Genomic DNA, 24,756 nt, shown 5'->3' with positions numbered 1-24,756 from the left:
TCTGTGAGGAAGTCGGATTCTTTGTTTATCCTCTTTGGTTTTCACAAGAGGGGTTGGCCTGCCAACAAACAGACTCAAGTCCGTTGGCTTCGTTCTGTTATTATTGAGGCTTATATGCAGGAGGGTTTACCTGTTCCAGCCTCTGTTAAGGCTCATTCCACTCGGTCTGTGGGCCCTTCTTGGGCTGCTAGCCGTGGCGCCTCTGCTGTTCAGCTCTGTAAGGCAGTCACCTGGTCTTCCATTCAGACCTTTTTGAGGTTCTATGTGTTTGACACCTTTGCCTCTCAGGATGCATCCTTTGGGCGCCGGGTTCTCCTATCAGCACAGGAGCGTCCCCGCCCTTAGTTGGACTGCTTTGGGACATCCCCAAGGTCACCCTGTGGACCCCTATGGACCCTGAAGTAGAAAACAAGAGATATGGTAAGAACTTACCTTTGTTATCTCTGTTTCTACGAAGTCCATAGGGTCCACAGGGCACCCGCCCTGACGCACCTGGCTTCATATGGGCTCTGTGACTGGTCACCGGTTTTCCGTCTCCCATTTCTGTGAGTATGGTTCTTGTGTGTTCCAGTCTTCCTTCTCTCTGTTTCGTCTCCTCCTCCGGCCTGGGCTGCTTACCAACTGAGGTGCCTGTGGCTCGGGGGCGGGGTATAGGGGAGGTTGGACCCAAGTGCATCCTGGGAGCAGCTAAAAGCTTTAACTCCGTGGTGCCCGAGGATCCAGGATCGAGCTATACCCCAAGGTCACCCTGTGGATCCTATGGACTTCGTAGAAACAGAGATAACAAAGGTAAGTTCTTACCAGATCTCTTGTTTTTAGGTTAGGGTTAGGTACTTGGGGGATGGTTAGGGTTAGGCACCAGTTGGAGGGTCAGGATTAGGCACCAGGTGGTGGGTTAGGCACTAGGGGGAGGGTTAGGGTTAGGCACCAGGGGGAGGGTTAGGATTAGGCACCAGTGGGAGGGTTAGGCACTAGGGGGAGGGCTAGGGTTAGGCTTAAAATACAAAAAATAATTAAAATGTGTTGTCAATTGGTGTGTCGACCCTTTGAACATGCCGGCATTTTGTCTCTGTCGACATATTGCCTGTCGACCATTTGGTGTTGACCTATATATTGTAAACCTTTTGCCTGTTGATAACCTGGCTTTGCTTTTATGGGAGCTTACTTCCAGTTCAAGTGCTGCCTTAAATAAATTATTCTGGAACCGAACCTATAATAGTATGGTTGAAAATAGGTGATTGCATTAACACTCCTACATCTAACAATAGTGTTTTCGCTTTACCATCTGAAGAACATGTTTAGTTGAAGCACATAATTTCTGTTGACAGCTGACCATTACATGAAACCAGAGTTGCACTGTACTTTCCCTTGAGCTGCCTTTGTTTTAAGCACCAATTGAAAAAATGCTTGTATACTGCTTTACCTTGCCTTAATACACAGATCATTGCGTGTCTCCAGGTTTAGTGTGGAGAATGCCTTTGTAGATGAGAAGGAAGAAGCATGCTTATCTCTGGGTGAGATCGCCTTAAATGCCAGGTAACTTTTTGCTCACCATCACCTCCTATTCCCAACAACATATATGCAGTACTTTATGCCACAGCTTCCTTTCTTCCTCCTAACTTTCATAATGTTACTACAAAGAATCTATGCAAGTGGTAATATTGTTGTTTCTACTTCAGGGTCCATAGGGTATCCACAGGATACCTTGGGGGTATAGGTGTGACGTCAGTCGCAGGGCACCAAAGAGTTAAGCTTTCAGCCTCCCAGGATGCACTAGGTCCCCCTCCTATACCCCGCCCCCGGGCCAAGGCACCTCAGTTTAGTTTGGTGCCCGGCCGGAGTCGGGTGCACCTGTTGGAGTGGGGGCTAGAAGAGCCCCTGAAGCTTTTTCTTCATGCAGCTGTGGCTGCACATCTGGATGAACAGCATGGACAGTCAGTCCTGATGTCCATGCTGTCTTCCCTACACCCCGCCGGTACCAGAACGCCGGTACTGATCCGGGGATGCTGGTGGGCGTCTGGGGTCACAGCTAGCGGTGACCCCAGATGCTCCGGACCATGGCCGGATTCAAGGGGGACAGAGGTAAGCAGCGGGGTCCCGCGGTGGGTCCCCGCTGATCACATGGTCCTAAGTCCCCAGGCAGGGGGCTCCCTGGGGACTGGCTGCAGCGTGGAGCCAGGTGACCAACCTGCGCTTCCACTACCCCCTGGGACAGCGGACCGCAGCAGAGCGGTAGCGCTGCGGCGTCCCAGGGGTTAAATGCATGCCAGGGGAGCGCGCCTTCCCTGTCTCACAGCCGGCGCCTCCCCCGCTGCACACAGCCCTCTCTGCACTGTGCTGACTGGTCCTGTGTCAGCGCTCCTCCCCCAGGCCAGCTTCTCTCTGCTCCTCGGCGGCCATCTTCTCTGCAACGCATGGTGAACGCTGCTGGAAGTCTGGAAGGAAGCATCGTGGTCTGGGTCCCCCCGCATACCTCTCCTCCGCTGTGGCTCAGGTCTGTGTATGCAGCGCTGTGTCCTACCAGGCCCTGTGTCTGTGTAGTTGAGTGATCAGCGCTGTTAGTGCAGGAATTGTTATTTCTCTGCATTGTATGTGACTGTGCTAGCGCTGCCTGTAACTTTTCTTCTCTAAACTGTCAGCTTTATTACTGTCCCTGTTCTTTCTGCTAAGCCCTTGCGGTGCGGTGCTGCAGGGTGGTCTCTCGCCTATTTAATACTTAATTTGTGAGAGAGGTCACATACGTGGTGCCATAATGTCTGAAAGTGATTTTCCCCTCCGGCTACAGTGTACCACGTGCAAAGTACCGTTAGCGGAGGGGGAGGGTAGCGCGGAGGGCCTTTGCCGGCAGTGTTTGTCCATGGCGCGGCCTATTACGGTTACAGCACCGGTACAGGAGCCGCCCTGGGCTTGTTTCGCTCAGGCGTTAACAGCTTTAGTGGGCCAGTTAGCTCCGCAGCCCGCGTTTACTCCGATGGGTTTGTCCCAGCAGTCTGTGGTGTCGTCACCCATGCAGGGGTTCCCACGACAATTGGTGGTACCCCACAGTCTCCCTATTTCCCCGCTCCCGGGTTCTCAGGAGCCAGAGTGGGTTAACTCCCTGACGAGTTCTGTACAGCACTTGTCGGATGTGTTGCAAGGGGAGTCTGTGATGCGGCCTCATAAAAGGCCGGTGGCGTCTCTGTCCGCTCCTTATGAGGATGACGAAGGGACGTCTGATGATGGGGAGATTCTGGATCCTTACGATCAGGAACCTTTCCATACTAAGGACGCTGATGCTAAGTCCAAAGTATATATTCCTGGACTTATTCGGGCGGTCCGCACAGCCTTGGTGATTGAGGACGAAGTTCCCCCAGCGGCTAAATCTAAGTATGCCTTTTTCAAAGATGTGAAGGGCGATGCCACAGTCTTTCCTCTTTCGGGTCAGTTGGTGGACCATTTAGAGGAGGCGTGGAAACAACCTGGCAAAAGATACCAGCCGCAGAGACGCCTGGTGGTGGCTTATCCGTTCGCGGATAATTATTTTGCTAAGTGTGAATCCCCTCCACAGGTGGATTCTCACGTGACCCGTCTTGTCCGTAGTGCCACATTGCCGATGCCATCCATGTCCTCCCTTAAGGATGCTACGGACCGCAAGGTAGAAATCTGCCTGAAGTCCGCTTATTCCCTTGCAGGGGGGGCAGCACGGCCGGCTATGGCCATTTGCTGGGTTGCCAGAGCGATGGAGCGCTGGGCGGATTCATTAGAGGCTTCTTTTGAATCCGACTGTCCGGCCGAACAGGCGGAGTTGATTGGCAATCTCCGTGATTCGGCCACCTACATCAACGAGGCGGCTCTAGACATTAGTACTCTGGTGTCTAGAATTTCTTCAGCAGCGGTAGCTGCTCGTCGCACCTTGTGGCTGCGATCCTGGAAGGCGGACGCAGATCCAAGAAAGGTCTGGAAGCGTTGCCGTTTACCGGAGAAGTTCTCTTCGGTCCGGATCTGGATAAGATTGTGGCCACGCTGGCGGCAGCCAAATCTGCTTGTCTCCCGTCGGCCGCTGCTCCTTCTGGTTCTGGACCATCTTCCTTTCGGTCATCTAGGGCCCAGGGCAGGCCCAAACCACAGTCGTTTCCTCGACAGGCTGGCCCTAAGAAATCGGTCAAGCCCCGGAAACAGGCATGGAGTACCAGACGTCCGGCCCCCAAGCCAGATGACAAGCCTGCGGCCTGACGGTCCGGGTCTCCCCTTGGGGGATCCCAGGGTGGGAGGCCGCCTGCTGCAGTTCTCCCGGTGTTGGTCGTTCACTACGACAGACACTTGGGTTCTGGAGGTGGTCTCTCACGGGTACGCCCTCTCCTTCCGGCACAGACCCCCGGCTCGATTCTTCACCACGGGTCTACCATCAGACCGGAACAAGGCTACGGAGCTGCGGAAGGTATTGCACACTATGCTCCAGGCTGGAGTTATAGTGCCTGTTCCATTCTCCCAGAGGGGCCAGGGTTTCTATTCAAATCTATTTTTGGTACAGAAACCCAATGGGTCATATCGTCCGATTCTCAACCTCAAAGCACTCAACAAGTCTTTGCGGGTCCCGAAGTTTCGGATGGAGACCCTACGGTCCATCATTCTGGCGCTGGAACCTGGGGACTACATGGTGTCATTGGACATACAGGACGCTATGGCGGTCATGGCGGCTTCTCTGCGGCTACAAGGAGTCCGCATGTTGCCGTACTTGGATGACCTGTTATTGGTGGCAGGATCTCCAGAGCTCCTGTTACACCACTTGGACCTGACCATTGCACTGCTGCAACGGCACGGCTGGCTAATCAACTGGCAGAAGTCCACTCTAATCCCGTCTCGGAGGATTCTGCATCTTGGAGCCTTATTGGACTCGGGACAGCAAAGGATCTTCGTGACGGAGGACAAGATCTCTGCTTTACAGTCAAGGGTGCGCAGTTGTCTGCACAGCCGCCGGGTGTCCTTACACTCGGCGATGAGGTTACTGGGCTCCATGGTGTCGGTGTTCGACATGGTGGAATACGCCCAGTTTCACTCCAGACCTCTGCAGCACCTGATCCTGTCCAAGTGGAACGGGCTGCCTCAGTCTCTGAAGTTCCAGACGATTGTGCTCACCCCGGAGGTTCGCCTGTCCCTTGCGTGGTGGTTAAAGACGACCCACCTCAACAAGGGACGTCCGTTCTGGGTTCCAAATTGGGTCCTGTTGACAACGGACGCCAGTCTTCGGGGCTGGGGAGCAGTTTCGGGTCCACACTTGTTCCAGGGCAGGTGGACACCGACAGAAGCGGAGCTTCCAATAAATATCTTGGAACTCCGTGCGGTCTTCAATGCTCTCCTGCAGGCACAGCGGTTTCTCCAGGGTCACCCGGTGCAGGTCCAGTCGGACAATGCTACCACCGTGGCCTACATAAACAGGCAAGGAGGAACTCGCAGTCGGGCGGCTCTCGTAGAGGTCTCTCGGATCCTGGTTTGGGCGGAGCGCAATCTTCCGGCCATATCAGCGGTCTTCATCCCGGGAGTGCTAAATTGGGAGGCGGACTTTCTAAGTCGCCAGGACGTTCATCCAGGGGAATGGTCCCTGCACCCGGACGTTTTTCAACTACTGGTGGACAGGTGGGGTCTTCCAGAAATCGACCTCATGGCGTCCCGGCACAACAACAAGTTGCCGGTGTACGGGTCTCGCACAAGAGACGAAGGGGCGTCTCTGGTGGATGCTCTGTCCGTCCGGTGGACGTTCAGGTTCGCATACCTGTTCCCTCCGGTCTCCCTTCTTCCACGGGTAATCCGGAAATTCAAACAGGAAGGAGGGACGCTCCTGTTGATAGCTCCCGCGTGGCCCAGACGGCACTGGTTCTCAGACCTTCAGGGTCTGTCCGTGGACAGTCCTCTGCGGTTGCCGCTACGACCGGACCTTCTGTCTCAGGGTCCTTGTCTTCACCCGGACCTGACTCGGCTGTCTTTGGCGGCGTGGCTGTTGAGACGGCCATGCTGAGGTCCTGGGGGTTTTCCAGCTCTGTGGTGCGTACCATGTTACGAGCTCGGAAACCGTCTTCCGCGAGGATATACCATCGCGTGTGGCATACGTTCTTCCAGTGGTGTCGACCGAGAGGTTATGCACCGCGGGAGTTTCGTCTGTCTCGGATTCTCGCCTTCCTGCAAGCGGGACTAGATCATGGGCTTCGCCTTGCTTCTTTGAAGGTACAGGTTTTGGCCCTATCTGTCTGGTTTCACCGTAGGATTGCTACAATCCCGGATGTGCGCACCTTTATGCAAGGTGTTCTCCGTATTCAGCCGCCCTTTGTTCCACCTGTGGCGCCTTGGGATTTGGCTGTGGTCCTGAGGGCTCTCCAAGGACCGCCGTTTGAACCACTGGGCTCAGTGGATATTAAATGGCTAACAGCTAAGACTGTTTTCCTTCTGGCCGTTGCTTCAGCCAGACGTGTTTCTGAGTTAGGGGCTCTTTCTTGTAGACCCCCTTTCTTGGTTTTTCATGGGAACAGGGCAGTGCTCCGCACTCGGCCCGAGTTTCTTCCCAAAGTTGTTTCCCAGTTTCATGTTAACGAGGAAATAGTTGTTCCGGCCTTTAACTCACCGGGTCTTTCCGTGGGTGAGGCCTCTTTGGATGTTGTGCGGGCCTTAAGGACTTATGTTGACCGCACTTCTTTGTTTAGGAAGTCGGACGCTTTGTTGTCCTCTATGGCTTCTGTAAAAAGGGTTGGCCTGCTTCAAAGCAAACTTTGGCAGCCTGGATCCGTATGGCTATTTCTGAAGCTTATCTTCATGAAGGCCTACCGGTCCCTCCTTCTCTGAAGGCTCATTCCACTAGGTCTGTGGGTCCTTCGTGGGCAGCTCGACGTGGTGCCTCGGCAGTTAAAACAGATCTGCAAGGCTGCTACGTGGTCTTCTGTCCATACCTTCGTGAGGTATTACAGGTTTGACACCTTCGCCTCTCAGGATGCTTCCTTCGGGCGGCGGATTCTCCTTTCTGCACAGGAGCGTCCCCACCCTTAAAGGATACTGCTTTGGGACATCCCCAAGGTATCCTGTGGATACCCTATGGACCCTGAAGTAGAAAATATGAGATATGGTAAGAACTTACCCTTGTTATCTCTATTTCTACGAAGTCCATAGGGTTCCACAGGACTCCCGCCCTGTCGCACCTGTGCTGCAGATGGGCTTTGCTCTGGTCACCGGTTTTCCGTCTCCCTCTGGTGAGAATGTGATTCTTGTATGTGTCCAGATCTTTGTTCTCTCTCTTCCTTCTCCTCCTCCGGCCTATGGCTTGGTAACTAACTGAGGTGCCTTGGCCCGGGGGCGGGGTATAGGAGGGGGACCTAGTGCATCCTGGGAGGCTGAAAGCTTAACTCTTTGGTGCCCTGCGACTGACGTCACACCTATACCCCCAAGGTATCCTGTGGAACCCTATGGACTTCGTAGAAATAGAGATAACAAGGGTAAGTTCTTACCATATCTCATATTTTTTCTCCACCCCCTATCACTTTTTGTTTGTTTTTGTCTACTATGGCCATTATCCTGACTTGACACCATGTACACGTTTTCCTTCTCTATCATCACCACATTCTCACTGGTTCCCCACTCTGCTCATTACTGTTTTTTTTTCTCTCTTTATGTATCCTTTGCCTGATTTTTGTTTTGGGTTTACCTCCCACTGATATAATTTCCACCATTGCTTTCTCTTTTATATATATATATTTTGCTTTTAATTTTTCCTTCAGCTCTTCATTTTTCCTTTATCTTGACTCATGCTTCCAGGAAGTACTGAAGCATATTGAGGTAAGAACCACAAGTTTTCTCACTGGGTAAATTCCAGCTTCTTCCTGCAGTGCAGCTAACTTGGCATTCAGTTGGCATCTTACTACTGACCATATCGGTTGATTAGTGTGTTACCCAGACCTAAATATCTATAGGGGGAGGGCTGTGTGAGTGATTTAATGGGCTCTTTTCTCTCCTTTTAGTTTTTCACCTGTCTGAAACAAATTCTTAGAGGGCGAGTCCATTAGCTGTCAGTTGCCTCACACAGCATTTCACTGCAAGTAACGTGCTGGACACCAATTCATTTAGAAGAACCTCAGTGATATTGCACTTGTAAATTTCAGACTCATGGTCATTAATTTTTGCTTGCTGTGAGCAACTCGCACTTAATACAATGTCCTCCTAGTCTGATATATACTTTCCCAATATCCGTATGGTGTGAGATGGATGTGTGCTTGGAGCCAGATATCTCTTGCAACTGGTGCTTGAGTCTGTTTCTCTATTGTCTCCCTGTACTTTGTAAAGAGGAACACTGAGGTTTCCTTCCCCTTTTGACTACACATGTGTCCACATATATCTATCCTCTGTGCACTACAAGTCGCGTACACTACATATCGTGTGAGCACCATGCAACTCTGTAGTCACTTTTTCCATTAAAATGCGTCTTATTTGGAAAGATAATAGGACGTACAAGCAACTCTTGCTGATTAAAATGTATGCGGCATGCCTATATTCTGTGTGCGACTGCGGCTCTTATCTGCATGCAGAATGCTACGGTAGTGTCAGCGTAGCATTTTGCATGCCGACAAACCCGCAGGCATGCTGCATATATTAATCAGCAGCAGCTACATGTTCATATCTTTGCAAAAGAGACGCATTTTAAGTGAATAAGTCGCACAAAAAGACGCCTAGCTGTTTAACACGCAAGGAGGTTAGATGTGTGAGGACACATCTGTAGTTTGCATTGTTTTTTATTTGTGTGCTGCCTTTTTGAGATGGATATGAATTACTATTTCCTTCTTCTCAGTCTCCTCATCCCAGTGTTCGTAAATCGGCTTATGAAGGTCTCGGAAAATTTGTGCGCTCAATGAATCTTGTTTGTCAGAAGAACCCCAGTGAGCCTAATGCTGCAGGTATGGTGTTCAATATGATTTGTGCTGGTTAAACAATGGACGTAAAGAAAAGTGGTTGATAACAGAAGAGTAGAAAAGCATAATAGAAACAAATAAAGGACATACAATGGAGATTGGAATGGAAAGGGGACTGACTGCAATACCATCAAAGCAAAGAAGAGATCAATAAAACGATAAAAAAGGTGTCTGTTTGTTGTATGATAGAAATAAAAAAGTGCAGTAATTAGAGAAGAAGGGTGTTATTCACAACACTCAACTTTAATGCCTCTCATATTGTCTTTGTAATTCTCCATTCAACTTCACATGTCTGCTTCTTCCAACAGTTCTACTTCATCTGTTGGATCTCCTCATCCCTACCTATCTTCATGGGGCAATGCATGAGAAAGAACGTGAAGTGGTGATGGCTGTCCTAGAGTCTTTGAACAATTTACTGAAAGATGTGAAGGACCCATGTGTGAGAGGGCCTGAGCAGCTAGAGAAAATCTGTGCGGTCATCAAAGCTGTACTACAGAGCAAGGTACAACAGGTACACATGGATATCTGGTCCAGCCGTCACACTACAGAGTCTAACCTAGTTCTCTATACACAGACAGCTTGCCAAGATCCCGAGGCAGACGATGAAGAGGATGAGCAGCAGGTTGGCATTTTTTCCATTCTTTTGCATTGTACAAGTTCTTTGCACATGCTACACATTTGTAACATTGTCTATCTGTAGAAAACTTAGCTCTGCCTTTTTGATATTCAAGACAATTAATTCAACAATTTCAGTTTATTTTTTCTGGTTCACAAAATAAATACTTTAAAACATATTTTAATAGATTACAGCAATATGTGCCCCTTCTGTAGTGCAGAGTAAAATATGCACCCATACACATATAAATGGGGAGTGGTGGGGGACTAAAGCCATGTTGGGTCTCCTGTACTTTGCTTCATTAATATTCATGTTAACAGTAAAACCCTTTATAAAATCTCAGCTGGTTAGTATGGTGATAATAACAGTTGTACATTAGGTCAGCCAATGTCCAATTGGCTCCTCTGAAGCTGGGCGCCCATGGGCAAATAACTTTTATCTTTATATGGATTTATTATCATATTTTAACATTTCACATTTGCAATAGCACTCTCCTTACCTAAAATGTTCCGCGCTTTGTATTGCACCCTTCTCTTACACCCTGTCCATCTTTCACTTCGCTTCATTCCCATTCGTCTTTCTACTACCTTTCTCATCTGTCTTCTATCCAGTCCTTTTACCAATTACTTTGTGTAATCTAACATTCTGCAATGGAACATCGCTCTCTTTGTGTCAGGTTTTCCTTACCTGTTTTGCAACACTCAGTTTGTCTCTATTAATCTCTGTGCCCTTTATCAGCTGTGCACATTCATCTGCACTGTACACTGTGCTTAGTGGCTCAGGTATTTGAAACCGAAAGATGCCACAGAGACTGTCCAAAGCCAGTATGGACCATGAATTAACTGCCATAAAAGGAGGGAGGACAAGCAATGAAACTGCAGTACCTATACTTGGTAAAAGAGATATCACTATTGCATTCAGAGGTCTTCCTACTATTAATATTGTCCTTGTAAAAGAGTCTCTATTTTCCATTGTGTTATGGAATAATGTGGTACCAAGCGCAAGCCCAATGGCTGGAACCAACCAATCAATTTGTCTGTCTCCATTAACATACATGAAGAGGCATTTCAAGTCCCAGCTGTCACACCTTGGTGGGCTTTCTGGAAGTTCAGATATGATATGCTTGCCATATGAAACGGCAATTAACCAGCAAGTGAAACTGAGAAGACAAGACTGTACTGAGAGAGTGCCCCCAGCTCTGGGGATGCCACCCCATCTGTTTACACGGGATCGACTCCACTCTTCACCTAAGCACACCCAAGGAAGAAGCAGAGTGACTGTTCTGTAGGTCTCATTTTGACAGCAAAGTATTCTTAGAAATAATGTCTCTGTGCTTGTAGATAAGGACCAGCCCCCAAACCGTAAAAGCAGCAAGAACCCTGCAAGAAAGGAATATTGGTCATTACAGCATATGAAGTTTGAAAGACATAATGAAAATGTTAGGTGGTGGCAATCTTAGTGAAAAAGGAAAACCTTTCAATGTTACTATGTGTATGTGTGAATTTATTTTATTGTCCATTTATATAGAACACTGAATGGAATTCAAAGCAGGCACCTCTGTTTTAAGCATAATCACCTTCAGTACTAAAGCAGCTTCAGTTTATTTTGTTACTTGATTTGGATTTACTTCTCTGATGTCATCTCATCCCAGTTTGTTCTAGTTTCTCCTTCATCCACTAGGGGACACTGGAGTTCAAGACAGTGGGTATAGACGGTGGTAGAGTAGAGCCTGGCACTTTAAATAATTTAGAAGTGTGACTGGCTCCTCCCCCTCTATGCCCCATCGGCCCCAGTTTTTAGAATGTGCCTGAGAGAGCCGGTCGCACATCAGGCTGTCTCCAGCCTTTCCATAATTTAAACAAGCATTGAGGACAGGCAGGCTGCTTGCTGTGGCAGTCTGCCTGCTACGTGGGAGCTGTCGGGAGGGCACCACACGGCTACTGCAGCCTGTGTCCGGTGACCCTGAGGAGGGGGCACAATCATGGAGTCATCGGACCCTGCGTGGACCTGCCACTGCTGACATCGGCATGTGTCCAGGTTCCTCGCCGCCCCCTCAGCCCAGCATCTCGGCCGCAGCAGCCTGTAAGTATAACCACTGCTCCTGATTAGCAGTAGCAGTGGTTGTAAAAAGCTGGGCTCAGTGACAATTGCGCTGTCACTGTTAGGAGAGACCCAACCCTCCCCCCTGCACTCCGAAGTTGGGCATCCCGGTGAGAGCACCGGAGCAAGCGGGGGGCGTAGGTTTATTGATGCGTCATGCATACTAGCGGCGCCATCTGTGGTCGGGCTCTCCCTCAACTGCCGCGTGCACGCGGCTGTCAGGGGCTGCCGTATTAGCGCTCCCCTAGTAAAGAGCTTTTAAGCAGCGCAGTTCTCTGAACCGGTGCTGGCTTTCGGGGGGTCTGTAAGGCGGGCTGCCTAAATTAAGTCCCGCAGTATACAGCCTCTATTGCAGCTCCTTACAGAGCAGCCAAAGGTCGGCACTAGTGCCGGGGCTCCTTTCCCGGCAGTGAAGGGGCGGGGCTTAGGTCCGACGGCCATTGCAGCGCCCTAGAGAGCAACAGGCGCCGCCCTTCTCCACCTATCTGCCGTAGTAGCCGCATGCTTCAGCGCATGAGATGCAGGGAGAGGTCTGGGCCCCTGAAGAGGCTGCTCCGCGGGAGGCTCAGTGATGAATGCAGCGCGGACCAGTGCCTGCCAGAGCACCCCCGCTTCCCTCTTAAGGGCAGTGGTAAACTCCTGTGTACACACAGTTTAGTTAGTTTACACCTGCTGCACTGCTGTCCAGCTATTTGCTGCACCCACCCACACGCAGTAGTGCATGCTAAGTAATTCAGAGGGTGCACTATAACTCCGCTTGTGCAGTTCTGTTGGGGGGCGGTGCTAGTCAGGTGGAATATATATTTATGCTACACAGTTCGCCCACTATCAGGCTTCCCGCTTCAAAGGGAAAGCTTTATACAGCCTCCGATTCAGCAGAGCCCGCCGCAGCTGAACCTGGCTTTGTCCAGGTCCCCCGACTCTCCCAGGGTCAGTGGGGCCAGCCGCAGCTGAACCCCGCTGGGTCCAGGTCTCCTACCCTGCCCAGCACCTTAGCTGCATATTGCTTACCTCTCTTGTTTAGTAGAGGAGGTGTTACTTAACGGGGTTGTGACAGGCAGTGCTGCAGCACTCACTCTGGTAACTACGTACAGCTCTCATATTATAGACACCGTGGCCCCCACCCCCTTTTGCTCACAAGAACAGCCTGTGCAACCTAGTGTACAGCTGGCAAGTCCCAGTAGGGCTTTCCTTTAGTTATATAAGGAAAGGGACCTGTGTTTGGTGCGGCCTGCATTCCAGCGACGCCGTAGTTTTCCGGTCTCTCACATGGAGGCGAGTTCTGCATTGTAGCTAGTGGCACGGCTCTGGGTAATTGTATTCTACATGAACACGCCCGATCTCGTCTGATAGTACTTAAATCCAAATGCACATGAAGCTTTGTGCGGACTGGACATAGTCCCGCCGTTTTGCAGCGCTGGGTATTAACCCCTGTCATTCCACTTGGTTCTATAGCAAAGGGCGCCTAGCTTAATCTAATTGCCTGACTTCCGGACTTGCTCTCCGGTTAGCGCGCACTCCGCGCCCGGAATGAGCTTGAATAGCAACCAGCTAATGCAGTGGACTGGTGAGCAATACACAGTGGGTTCTAGTCCCATCTATGTAATTTATCATAGCCTGTGAAGGCTACCTCATGGGGCACTAGTTACCCTGCCTAAATGAACATGCATATACATGGCAGCACATATACTAAATTGTAGGCTGGTTTTAAAAACTTCCAGTTCTCACCAGCCTTCTGTGCTTCCCTTAAAAGGTATGCATATGTGCATCTATATAGATTTATATCTTATGTGCTCCCTTGGCAGCACACACAAGGATAAGTTAGTGACGCACTGCCAGGGAGGTGGTTACCGGTAACAGATACCAGTCTGGGACAGCGCGCTACAAAAATATCCTGCCCCAACGCTGTAGCAGAATGATGGCCACACACGGCACATGAGCCGTAAGGCACATGTATGTATATATATTTGTATTTTATACTAAGCCCTGCCTTAGAACATATACATGTCTGGAGTGAATTTTGTCCTGGGGCTCAGTTCCTTCCATGGCTCTACTATGGCTCATGTTTTAGTTTAAAATAAAATAAATAAATAAAATTGTCTCCTACTAATCTTGTATGTAGGTACGCATATGTGGATATCACTTTTTATCCTTACCATAAGAACAAGGGTAGGACCTGTTCTGATCAGTTTTATGTCTGATACCTAGCATGCTGCAACTGGAGGCTTGACTCTCCTGAAGCGGTAGTTGGTACAAAACTCCACTTTACACTATCTCTCCCTAGGGATTTGGTTGTGTTTTATATATATATATATATATATATACATATATATATATATATATATATATATATATATATATATATATATATATAAAATTATATATAATGTGTAGGATGCCTATACTTCCACAATCATTAGGTTACCTATAACTCCACGGATGGGAAGCCACCTGGGAATTACAGAAGCTGTAGGCTTTATCAATACAGTGGCTCTATAAACTAGAGTCATGTTCTGCAGCTTACATAGTGATAGTCACAATTCCCTAAGGCATTGCTTCTAGTATGGACCCTATACATGACTGGGGCCTTCTTGTGTGTCCACACATGTATATAAAGATATGTGCTTACACCCTCCTGGGGTGTTAGTTCTGTTCCCGTCAGTCTTTATCTACGGCGCCCCTTTTCGGGGGACCTTATTATTATTATTATTATTTACAACTACATTCCAGTAGCGCAGTTGGTAGCAAACATACACCAAGAATGCAGGACATATGGCATTCTGATCTCCTGGTGCAGAAGTGGGACAAGTAAACTTACTATGTTGGCACTAACTCTTCCTTTCAAAGAGATTGCCTTCTCATGCAATTATGTTTATGTCGGTGTGTGTGTATATATATATATATATATATATATATATATATATATATATATATATACTATAACCATTCCTTGTATGAATATTTCCTAAGATATGTCCCTTCTTTACTTGGGATAACTAACACATTCTATGTCTATGTACAGGTACCCTTCTCAGTATCGATTCTGGTACTCCATATTATTGTCTTGTCGCATATCTCAATAAAAGGAGTCTCTAAAGGGCCCCTAGGTACATTTCTATCAGTACATAGAGAATCCAGGTTCTATTCCATCCTCAGTGCTTAATTAATTAAAATACATGAAGGCCTATGGCCACCCGCTGATATAGGCAGGGTCAGGCCTGGGTTGTATTAGATTGGTGGGCATAATATGCACTTCACCGTTATAAGTGTTAATGTAAGGATACTTACACTAGCAGACTGTTTTTGGGGTATATGTATAATCTCTATATGGATACACATCCCTAATGGAACATGCTCAGGTATAGAGTCCTGTTGTACGACCTTCTTGTCTCCACTAACGTTTTGCTAGTTTCTACAGTATTTTCTACTGCACATCTCCAGACTGAACTCCGTGCTGTAGAGCATTGGTCTCAGCCCATTGAAGCTACTCTATACCTAACGTGGCAGGTTACTGTGTGATGAAAAAGGTCAGTGACATTCTACATAGCGTCCAGAAAGCTTCTGGTCGCTCACAGGTAAGAGCTTACTAATGCCTCGGAAGATGCTCCTATTTCATGCAACCTGACATACATAGCGTTATTCTCCCTTCCGCACCCTAGCTGCTGTCCTAGCAGCCATCCACTATTTTAATCAGGTGGCTCTACACTTTAGAGCTTTCCTGGTGTGTGGGTGCATAGTTCCAACATTGAGATTAGTGACACTATTCTACTGAAATCTGTTGGGGTTATGGACTGAAGCGCATCTCTGGGCTAGTGCACATCTTTACATTACAGTGTGACAGTCACTATGTTCTATGCAGGGGGCCTGGTTGGTTGGTTTTCCTGTTCAGTATCTGTTGATATTTTCTGCACACTGACAGATGCCTTACGGGTACCTTCATAGTTGTCCTAGTGCTCTAGCCTTGCTGTATGGGATGCTTCCCTATATTGGTAGCGCTCCCTGGGTGGCTATTGCATCCATGCTCTTTTACCACTAGGGTATCCTGGTTGTTTTTTTTTTTTACTATGTTCGGGCCAGCAGTTGCTACTGACCACGCACTTCCATCATGTTGGAAGTTGTTTGGAGTTTGTGGCTGTGGTTTTCTTTTCAGCTGCAGGGTTTCAGTGACTGTTTTCTCCCTCTGTTCTCAGAGTGGGTTGTTCTGCTGTCTGACCCTCTGAAAGGAATTGTAGTCTCAATCCTCTCGAATCCACCTCATGTCCAGTGGGATCTCTACTCGTGGTCTAACCCTTCCGCTGGTTAACAACCTTGTAGTATTTGGACATCTAGGATGGTTCAGGGTGACTGTTCGGTCTTGCCTTTTGCCTCCCTGCATACTCTTTGTTGGAGTTTGTGGACAGGATCAGCTCTGTATCTGTAGATTGGTATCGTTATATTTCCATCTATATGATTTAAGTCCAGCAGTGCTGGGATTTTGCTATCTGCAACTGTTGCAGCTTCCTGTTTTCGAATCGGGTACGATTTTCTCGAGTTTTGTTCTCGTGTTCCTGCCCTTCTCCTATGGATTCTGGTTGGGGTTCTCTGCTCCCTGCGCTCTGGCTTGGTCTGTTTCAGCTGAGCTTGCAGTGTTCTGATGCCTCTCATCTGCGGGTGTTCTCTGGCTAGTCGTTTTTTGGTTTTTTTTTCCACTCGATTTACGCAGTAGGTTTTGGAATTTCTGTGACTGTTCAGCAGGGAGTTCTCATTGTCTCCTGGCTCTACGGCACTTGATCCTCAGCTCTTGCCTTTCCATTGGGCCTCCGTTTCTGGGCGGTCCCGGCTTCGGTTTGGCAGAAGGGTCAACAAGTTCTCCGCGCTTCCCACCCGGGAGGTTGGCTTTGGGACGTCCCCACTGTCTTGAACTCCAGTGTCCCCTAGTGGATGAAGGAGAAAACAGGATTTTGGTACTTACCGATAAATCCCTTTCTCCGATTCCACAGGGGACACTGGACGCCCGCCCAGCGCTGCGTACTTGCGGTTTTGTTTGGTCCTTATATGGTTGTGTGACAGCATGTGTTCCCTGCAGTGGGTTTCTGTGTTCTCCTTCAGTCGGTCTTGTTCCGTTCTGTGGTCTTCTCCTTCTCCTCCTCATATTCCTGTTGTCCTCCGTCTCCTCTTGGGCTCAGTTCTTAAACTGGGGCTGATGGGGCATAGAGGGGGAGGAGCCAGTCACACTTCTATATTATTTAAAGTGCCAGGCTCTACTCTACCACCGTCTATACCCCACTGTCTTGAACTCCAGTGTCCCCTGTGGAATCGGAGAAAGGGATTTATCGGTAAGTACCAAAATCCTGTTTTTTCTTCACCACCCTGCTGTCTATAACAAGTAGACAAGTCCTATATGTTCTTGTTTTTGATCAGGAAGCCCTGTGCTTAATCCTTTTTTTAATTAAATTTACTAGCTGTTGCCCGCGGCTTCACCCACAATGAAATGGCTTCTGCCAACATTTTTTTTAGTTGATGTGTACTTGTTGTACTGCTTTGCATAGGGGCTTTAGCGCAGGAGTGGCCACGTGACTGTCGCCGCTATACAGATTGGTGGCAGCAGCACCTTCATCCACCACTCACACCAATGTCACTGTGTGCCCTGTGCAAAGACTGCTATGTAACCTCTCCCTCCACCCTTTACCAGCCGTGCGCATGGTGCCACACATATCTCTTGCATTGATGATGTCAATAAATATTATATTTGTAATCATTATTTATATAACATTTATAGTGTACTTCAGAGTATCATGACATTCACTCTTGTATCCCTACTATATATTATAAATAGCCTTGAAAATTGGGACCATACATATGTGAGAGATGCTTGAGTATTTCTTCTTCAGGGTCTATAGGGCTCCACAGGGAGACTATGGGATGTAGGTGGGACTTGGAGGACAGGACACCCAACAGCAAAGCTTTTTCAATCCCAGGATGCCCCGGTCCTTCCCCCTATACCAGCTCGTTGGTGTCCGGCAGGAGCTGGATCACCGTTTTAACAGTAAGGCTGCTATTAAGCAGCCCAAGCTTATTATTATGATTTAACTCCTTTATTTTACTTCAAGAGCAGCAGTGCGAGACAGTCCTTTGGACATCTGCACTGCTGCTCCATCACACCTCCGCGGCGCTGTGACACCAGTCCTTGGCTAGGTACTCCCGATGGGGCTCTGAGGTAGTCCTAGCTAGCAAGGCTCCCCGGACCCCAGACTGCAGCCGGGACTCAAGGGGACAGGTAAGGCAGATCTCCGCTTGCGGGGACCTGCATCTAATGCACAGTCTTACCTCCGGTCTTGGGAGAAAGATCAGAGTCACTGATGTGGACACCGGTTCGTCCGGGACTCCACTAGACCACCAGGGCAATACAAGCACTGGCGCAGGGCACTATTTAAGGCCTGGGGACCCGGTGGTTAATGTCAGCACAGGGGAGTAGACGCTCTCCCTGTGGCCCCTCAGGGCGCCATTCCACTGCGATCTTGCTGCTCCTCTCTCACCCTCCCCCCCCTTTGAGACTCACAACAGCCATTTTTTGCATTCAGGTCGCCGGGAACGCTGGGTCCAGTCGTATACCCAAGGGCCTGGGTATACAGCGCTATATCCTACCAGCCACTTCCACTGTGGTTATATTGCATATTCTGCATTGTATGTGACTTGTGCTAGCTCTGCTGCCTGTTTCCTTTTTTTCCATAACTGTCAGCTTATTTCTTTCCCTTTATTCCACTATAACCCTGGCATACTAAGGTATAAGAGGGCTCATTGTACCTCACATCTCCCTATATTTGTAAGGGCTATTACGTACAGTACTATACATTGCTGTTGCGCACTACACTGTGCCATATTGCACATACATCTGAGTTGCTCACTGAACTGTGCCAGATTGTGTTTTTTTCTTACAGCTATGTCTGGCAGAGGCAAGAACAACAAGCAGCCTGCTGACTTTATGGTGTCTCTAGACATTCAAGATGCTTACCTACATTTACCTATAGCGTCTTCTCATAAGCAATATCTCCGGTTTGCTATACTACAGCAACATTACTGTCACAATTCCCTACAGAGACCCCAGAATCAGACCCCGCTACTTACCTTTGCGGGTTCTCACCCCCGGCGTCTTCTGATTTTCACATGGCGCTGCAGCGGCTCCGTCCTCTCTGGTGGTTCACGCTGGTGTCTCTTCTCACAGGCATCTGCAGTCTCCCGGCAGTTGCGGACCTGGCGTCCCACGTGGTCCGTCTGCCGCGCTCCAGGGAAGATGGGCGCCTCCGTCTTGGACTGTGTCACATGCCTGCACGACCACTGATGCTACAGTCTCTCCGCAGCACTCAGCCAATCAATGTCCTGCAGTTCTTATAAAAGAACTTCCTGTTTCTGTATCAAGTTGCCAGTTCAACAAGACTCTTAGTTTGTCTAGTGAGCCTCCTCACTGAGCTCCACCAGTGTATCTACTGACTCTTCAGTATTAATTCTTCTGTGTGTATCCACCCGTTCTCCATTCACCTAGAGTCCAGTTATCCCTTGTTCCTAACCGGAGTACCAGCGAACCTCCATTCACCTGTAGTTCAATTACCTCCCGGTCCTAACCGGAGTACCAGCAGTCCTCCATTCACCTGGAGTCCAGTTACCTCCCGGTCCTAACCGGAGTACCAGCCGTCCTCCATTCACCTGGAGTCCAGTTACCTCCCAGTCCTAACCGGAATTCAGCCGTCCTTCAGTATTCACTTGAAGGCCTCTTCTGCCAATATATCTCTTCATGCGCAGGAACTTCATCAAATTCAGTCTCTTCCAGAGTGCATCCGAGTCTAACAAAACAGATCCAAGACCGAACCCAGGAACAAGTCCCTTCGACTGTGACAATTACCAATTTCAAGCTCTGCCTTTTGGCCTTTCTACGGCTCCTCGGGTCTTTACAAAGATCATGGCAGTTATGGTGACCTCTCTTCGCCTTCAAGGGATCAGACTGCTCCCATACTTAGATGATCTCTTGCTGTTGGCCAGCTCCCCAGAAATTCTACACCGCCATCTACAGGTAACCATTGCCTTTCTACAATCGCACGGTTGGCTGATCAACTGGAAAAAGTCTCCCTTGACACCTTCTCAAAGAATGCCTGGCCCCTACAACACCTGATTCAACAAGGGCTCCCCCATCTGCTCAGATCCCAGATGATAGGCCTTTCCCCGGAGGTTCACCTGTCCCTAGCCTGCAGACGTCCCACTTGAACAAGGGACACCCCTTTTGGATCCTGGACTGGGGTACTCCTAACCACGGTGGCCAGCCAGCACTCCTTCCAAGGACGCTGGACTCCAGCCGAGGCAATCTTGCCTATCAATGCCCTGGAACAATGAACCATCTACAGAGCTCTCACTCTGGCTCAGGATATTCTTCAGGGCAGGCCAATACAAGTACAGTCATACAACGTCACGGCGGTGGCCTACCTCAATCACCAGGCAGGCACTCAAAGTCGGTCAGCGATGGCAGAAGTGCCCCGCATTCTCACATGAGCCGAACGCCATCCTCAATTGGGAAGCGGATTTTCTCAGCCGTCACGACGTGCATTCTGGCGAGTGGACTCTACATCCAGAAGTCTTTCTGCTCCTCGTTGACAAATGGGGTCTACCAGATGTGGGCCTCATGGCCTCACGACACAACCACAAACTTCCAGTGTATGGAGCCAGGACATGGGACCCCAACGCGGCCTTCATGGACGCATTATCTGTGAGGTGGACCTTCCATTTGGCGTACCTTTTCCCTCCAGTCTCCCTTCTTCCTCAGGTCCTTTGGAAGGGGGCACAGTCCTGTTGGTGGCTCCTGCTTGGCCCAGACGCCATTGGTACTCCATCTTCAAAGTCCCTGCATAGACTATCCTCTTCAACTTCCTCTTTGACCTGACCTGTTTTCTCTGGGTCCCTATCTGCATCTGCTCTTTAACGGCTTGGCTCTTGAGACATCCCTCCTAAGGTCTAAGGGATTTTCTAGCTCTGTGGTCCATACCATGATCACAGCTCGTAAACCGGCCTCTACCAGGATTTATTACTGGGTATGGCATACATATTTCCAGTGGTGTGCCCCTAGTAACTATGACCCTCAAGTTTTTAAAGTTTCTAGAATACTTGCCTTTCTTCAGGCTGGACTGGATCTTGGACTCCGCCTAGCATCTCTGAAAGTGCATGTTTCTGCTCTCTCTATCTGGTTCCAGCACAGAATTGCTCCTCTACCGGATGTTCACACATTCCTACAAGGTGTTCTATGTGTACAACCCCCCTTTGTTACTCCTGTGGCTCCGTGGGATTTGTCAGTGGTTCTCCACGCACTTCAGGATCCTCCATTCGAACCCATGGAATTAGTGCATGTCAAGTGACTCACTGCAAAGACTGTTTCTTCTGGGTATAGCATCTGCTCATAGGGATTCGGATTTAGGGGCGCTTTCATGTCGCTCCCCCTTTTTGATTTTTCATCAGGACAGGGCTGTTCTAAGAACGTGCCCTGGCTTCCTTCCCAAGGTGTTTTCTCATTTTCACCTTAATGAAGTTGTGGTTTCGGCCTTTCAGTCACCAGACCACTTGGCAGGTGAGGCTTCTTTGGATGTGGTCCGTGCTCTGAAGATCTACGTAGACCGTACTAGTTCCATCAGGAAATCAGATTCCCTCTTCATCTTATATGGATTCCATAAGAAGGGATGGGCAGCTAACAAAAACCGACTCTAGCCAGATGGATTTGCATGACTATCTCACAGGCTTACACGCAGACTGGCCTTCCTGTGCCGGCTACAGTATCTGCTCATTCTATTCGTTCTGTAGGTCCCTCGTGGGCAGCCCGCCGTGGCGCCTCTGCTGAACAACTATGCAAGGCGGCTACGTGGTCTTCCTGAATAATGTAGAAACTTAAGACCACCTTAAGGAGGGAACTCCATCTTGGTGCGAAGGACTGCACAGTCCTGGTGAAAAACAAGAAAAGACGGGCTTTGCGACAAGGCTGACAATTCGGAGACCTTCCTGGCCGAAGACAGAACCAGCAAGAAAACTGTCTACAAGGAGCGACAAGGCCAACAGGGAGCTACCGGAATTGCTGTAACATGTTCCTCCTGTAGCTTGCGAAGGACTCGCAGAATGAGAGCTATGGGAGGAAAAAGATAGACCATCTCGAAGTTCCATGAAGCTGACAGGGAAACTACGAGGTAAGCTGCTAGATCCTGAGTACAAGAACCGTACTTTGTCAATCTTGTAGTTCTGTCTGGAGGCCATCAAGTCGATTTCTGGGTGTCTTCACCGCTCCACCAGATGTTGGTAAACAGTGGGATGAAGGGACCACACCCTTGAGTGGACATCTTGGCGGCTGAGATAATCTGCCTTCCAGTTCTCCACCCGGGGATGTAGACCACGGATATGGCCGGAAGATGCTTTTTGGCCCAGGACATAACGTGAGCCGCTTCCCTCATGACCTGAGCACTTCTCATTCCTCTTTGGTGATTTATGTAAGCCACAGTCTTTTCATTTTCATTGTCTAATTGGACCTTGACAGGATGGCCCTGAAGAAGGTGACGAGCCTGCACCAGCCCTAGGTAGACAGCTCGGAGTTGTAGAATGTTGATGAGAAGATTCGCCTCCCGAGATGACCAATGACCCTGAAAGGTTGTGTGCAATGTTATTGCACCCCATACCCGGAGGCTGGGGTCCTTGGTAAGAATATTCCATGATGATATCTGTAATGGACGGCCCTTGTCCAAGTGAGGTCTGATCAACCACCACAGTATTTACTGCCTTATCTTGGGAGATGTACAGATGATCTGCAGGCGTATCTAGAGGGGAGAGCCGTTCCATTTGGACAATAGTTCCCTCTGAAAACACAGGGTGTGGAACTGAGCAAACTACACCATGTTGAAGATTGACAACAGTTTGCCGAGAACTTTCATGCAGAAATGGATCTAAACAATTGTCCGTTGGAGAAGCAGTTGAACAAGTAATTGAACACCCAAGATCTTGTCCTCTGGCAAGAAAACCTGTTGCGGCTGAGTGTCCAGAAAAGTTCCCAGGCGGAGCATCTGTTGGGCAGGAACTAGAGAGGACTTCTTGAGAGTTGGGATCCAACCGTAAGACTGTAACATGGTTATGGACAAGATGAGATGTGCCTCCAGTTCTGACAGCGTGCTGGCCGTGAAGAGGAGGGAAACGACATCTCTCCCATCACCTGCTGCCGGGGCAGCCAGAAGGCGGAGCTCATGAGTGAGCTCCAGTCGGCTCCCTCCGTGGACGCAGCAGCCAGTGAGACTCTCATTGGCTGGCTGCTATAACAGCTGGCGGCTGTGTGTTTGTAACTGTGTAGGGCAGACCGCTCTCACTACGGTCTGTCCTACACTTGTGGGGCTCGGGGGACTAGCGGGGCTAGTTCAAGCCCCTGGGTTAGTCCACCCATTGGCTGCTGGTGGCACTGCCGAACGGCGCCCCCCCCCCCCCCTTTGGCCAGTGCCCCTGGCAAGTGCCATCCTGGCCAATGGGTGGATACGCCCCTGCCTGACAGATATATGTGCAGATCGAGTGATCTGCCTGCAGATATATCTGCAGATGATGGTCATTCATACACACTGAACGGCCATAATCTGTGTCTTGCTGCGGGTCCCAGCGACCAGGGGGAGTGTCCCGGCCCCTGGTCCCCGCTGCTGCCGTTGTGTGTGTACAGATATGTCTGCAGACATATCTATCGGCTGTTCAGCACAGCCAATGCGATATGGTGGTGAACGCCGACGTTCACCGACATATCGCGGGTACACACTGCCCGACGGGCAGCAGATACATTGGCCGATCAATTGATCAGCCAATGTATATGTCAGTGTGTACCCAGCTTAACCCCTAATTCTCTTATTGACATACCCTGTGCATTTTACATATTTCTGTAATAAATTACTGGTTTTTAGCTTTAGGACCTGGCTCCTAGCTGTTAGATAAATATTTAAATTCTTAGGTGCATACACACGGGACGATGTGTTGTATGAACGATTTTGGTGAAAGATTTCCCTTGAACTTTCTGTAGTGCAGGACAAACTATATTGAGTGTACACACTATGAGAGATATCTTTCAGTAAAGTCATCCTGCCACATCTCTGAACAGGAAATTTTTGACGATATCGTCAGATTGGCTTGCATGTACGGATGACAAAAAACATCGTTATCGCCCAGCGGGAGCGCGCATTGTTGGTCGTTCACTGCATACACACTGAACGATATGAACAATCTATCGTTGAACGATAACGTCATCGTCCATATTGTTCATAAAAATAGTCACGTGTGTATGCACCTTTACTTCACGTTAACTTCAAATATGTGTAGTAAAGGTGTTTTAATTAGAGTCCACTCTGGCTGCTTATCAATACTTAACAATAGCTCATTCTTACATTCAGCTCTGGTTACTCCTAAGCCATTTACGTGCATTTGTAAACCTTGTAAACACAATGGAGACATTTGTTCCAATGACAATCAGTGGCTCAGTACACACTTACAGGTACTCTCCTATTGTTCTTCCTGTGACTCTCTTGTGAAATATGTGCAATTCTATGTCTGCTGCACATCTCATGCTATAATTCTTGTATTTATTTTATTTCATTTCCAACATCTACCCACTTTAAAGGGCAGGAACGCGTTATTGATAGTTATTTTTCATGGCTGAACAAATAGTTATTGCACTGAACCCTATCAATTTAATTCGTGTAACATTACAGAGCTCATTTTTAATTTCACGGAAACAAGCTATTGATTTCTGGCTACTGTGTACTGCATTGTATGACTATTGTTTCAGCCCTCTGAGTGTAGGCTTTAGTAAATACAGACTTATTGCAATGCAGCTTTGTAACAACCGCACTGTTCTGGTATATTTACACAAATTTAGAGATGTAAATCAGTTTGTCACCTGATGATACAATTGTATATATCTGTCCAGTACATATGTCAATAAAGATAAGGACTGAGTCAAAGTCCAGAGTAGTGTGTTACTAAGGAAAAGAGGTAATGTGTTAGTGAGCATAGACAGACACTGTCCTAAATTGCTCTCTGTGCGCTAAAGCACAATGTGCAACTGTGGCTACATTATCACAGAGCATGTTATCAGCTGCTGAG

General features: G+C 48.8%; 1 protein-coding gene across 1 annotated transcript in view; it reads left to right on the top strand.

The window, feature by feature from the left end:
• The window catches only part of IPO4 (importin 4), a 205,142-nt gene that overhangs the window by 139,509 nt on the left and 40,877 nt on the right, over positions 1 to 24,756 (top strand). Inside the window, exons 20-24 of the mRNA XM_088470020.1 lie at positions 1,459 to 1,536; positions 7,737 to 7,794; positions 8,801 to 8,906; positions 9,230 to 9,423; positions 9,496 to 9,543. Coding sequence (XP_088326146.1) covers positions 1,459 to 1,536; positions 7,737 to 7,794; positions 8,801 to 8,906; positions 9,230 to 9,423; positions 9,496 to 9,543 — 484 coding nt within the window. The remainder of the gene's footprint in view (positions 1 to 1,458; positions 1,537 to 7,736; positions 7,795 to 8,800; positions 8,907 to 9,229; positions 9,424 to 9,495; positions 9,544 to 24,756) is intronic.

The sequence above is a fragment of the Taudactylus pleione genome, unplaced genomic scaffold, assembly GCF_031769625.1.
Source record: "Taudactylus pleione unplaced genomic scaffold, aTauple2 ptg000095l, whole genome shotgun sequence".
Taxonomy (NCBI): Eukaryota; Metazoa; Chordata; class Amphibia; order Anura; family Myobatrachidae; genus Taudactylus; species Taudactylus pleione.
This window is presented reverse-complemented; position numbering and strand designations above follow the sequence as displayed.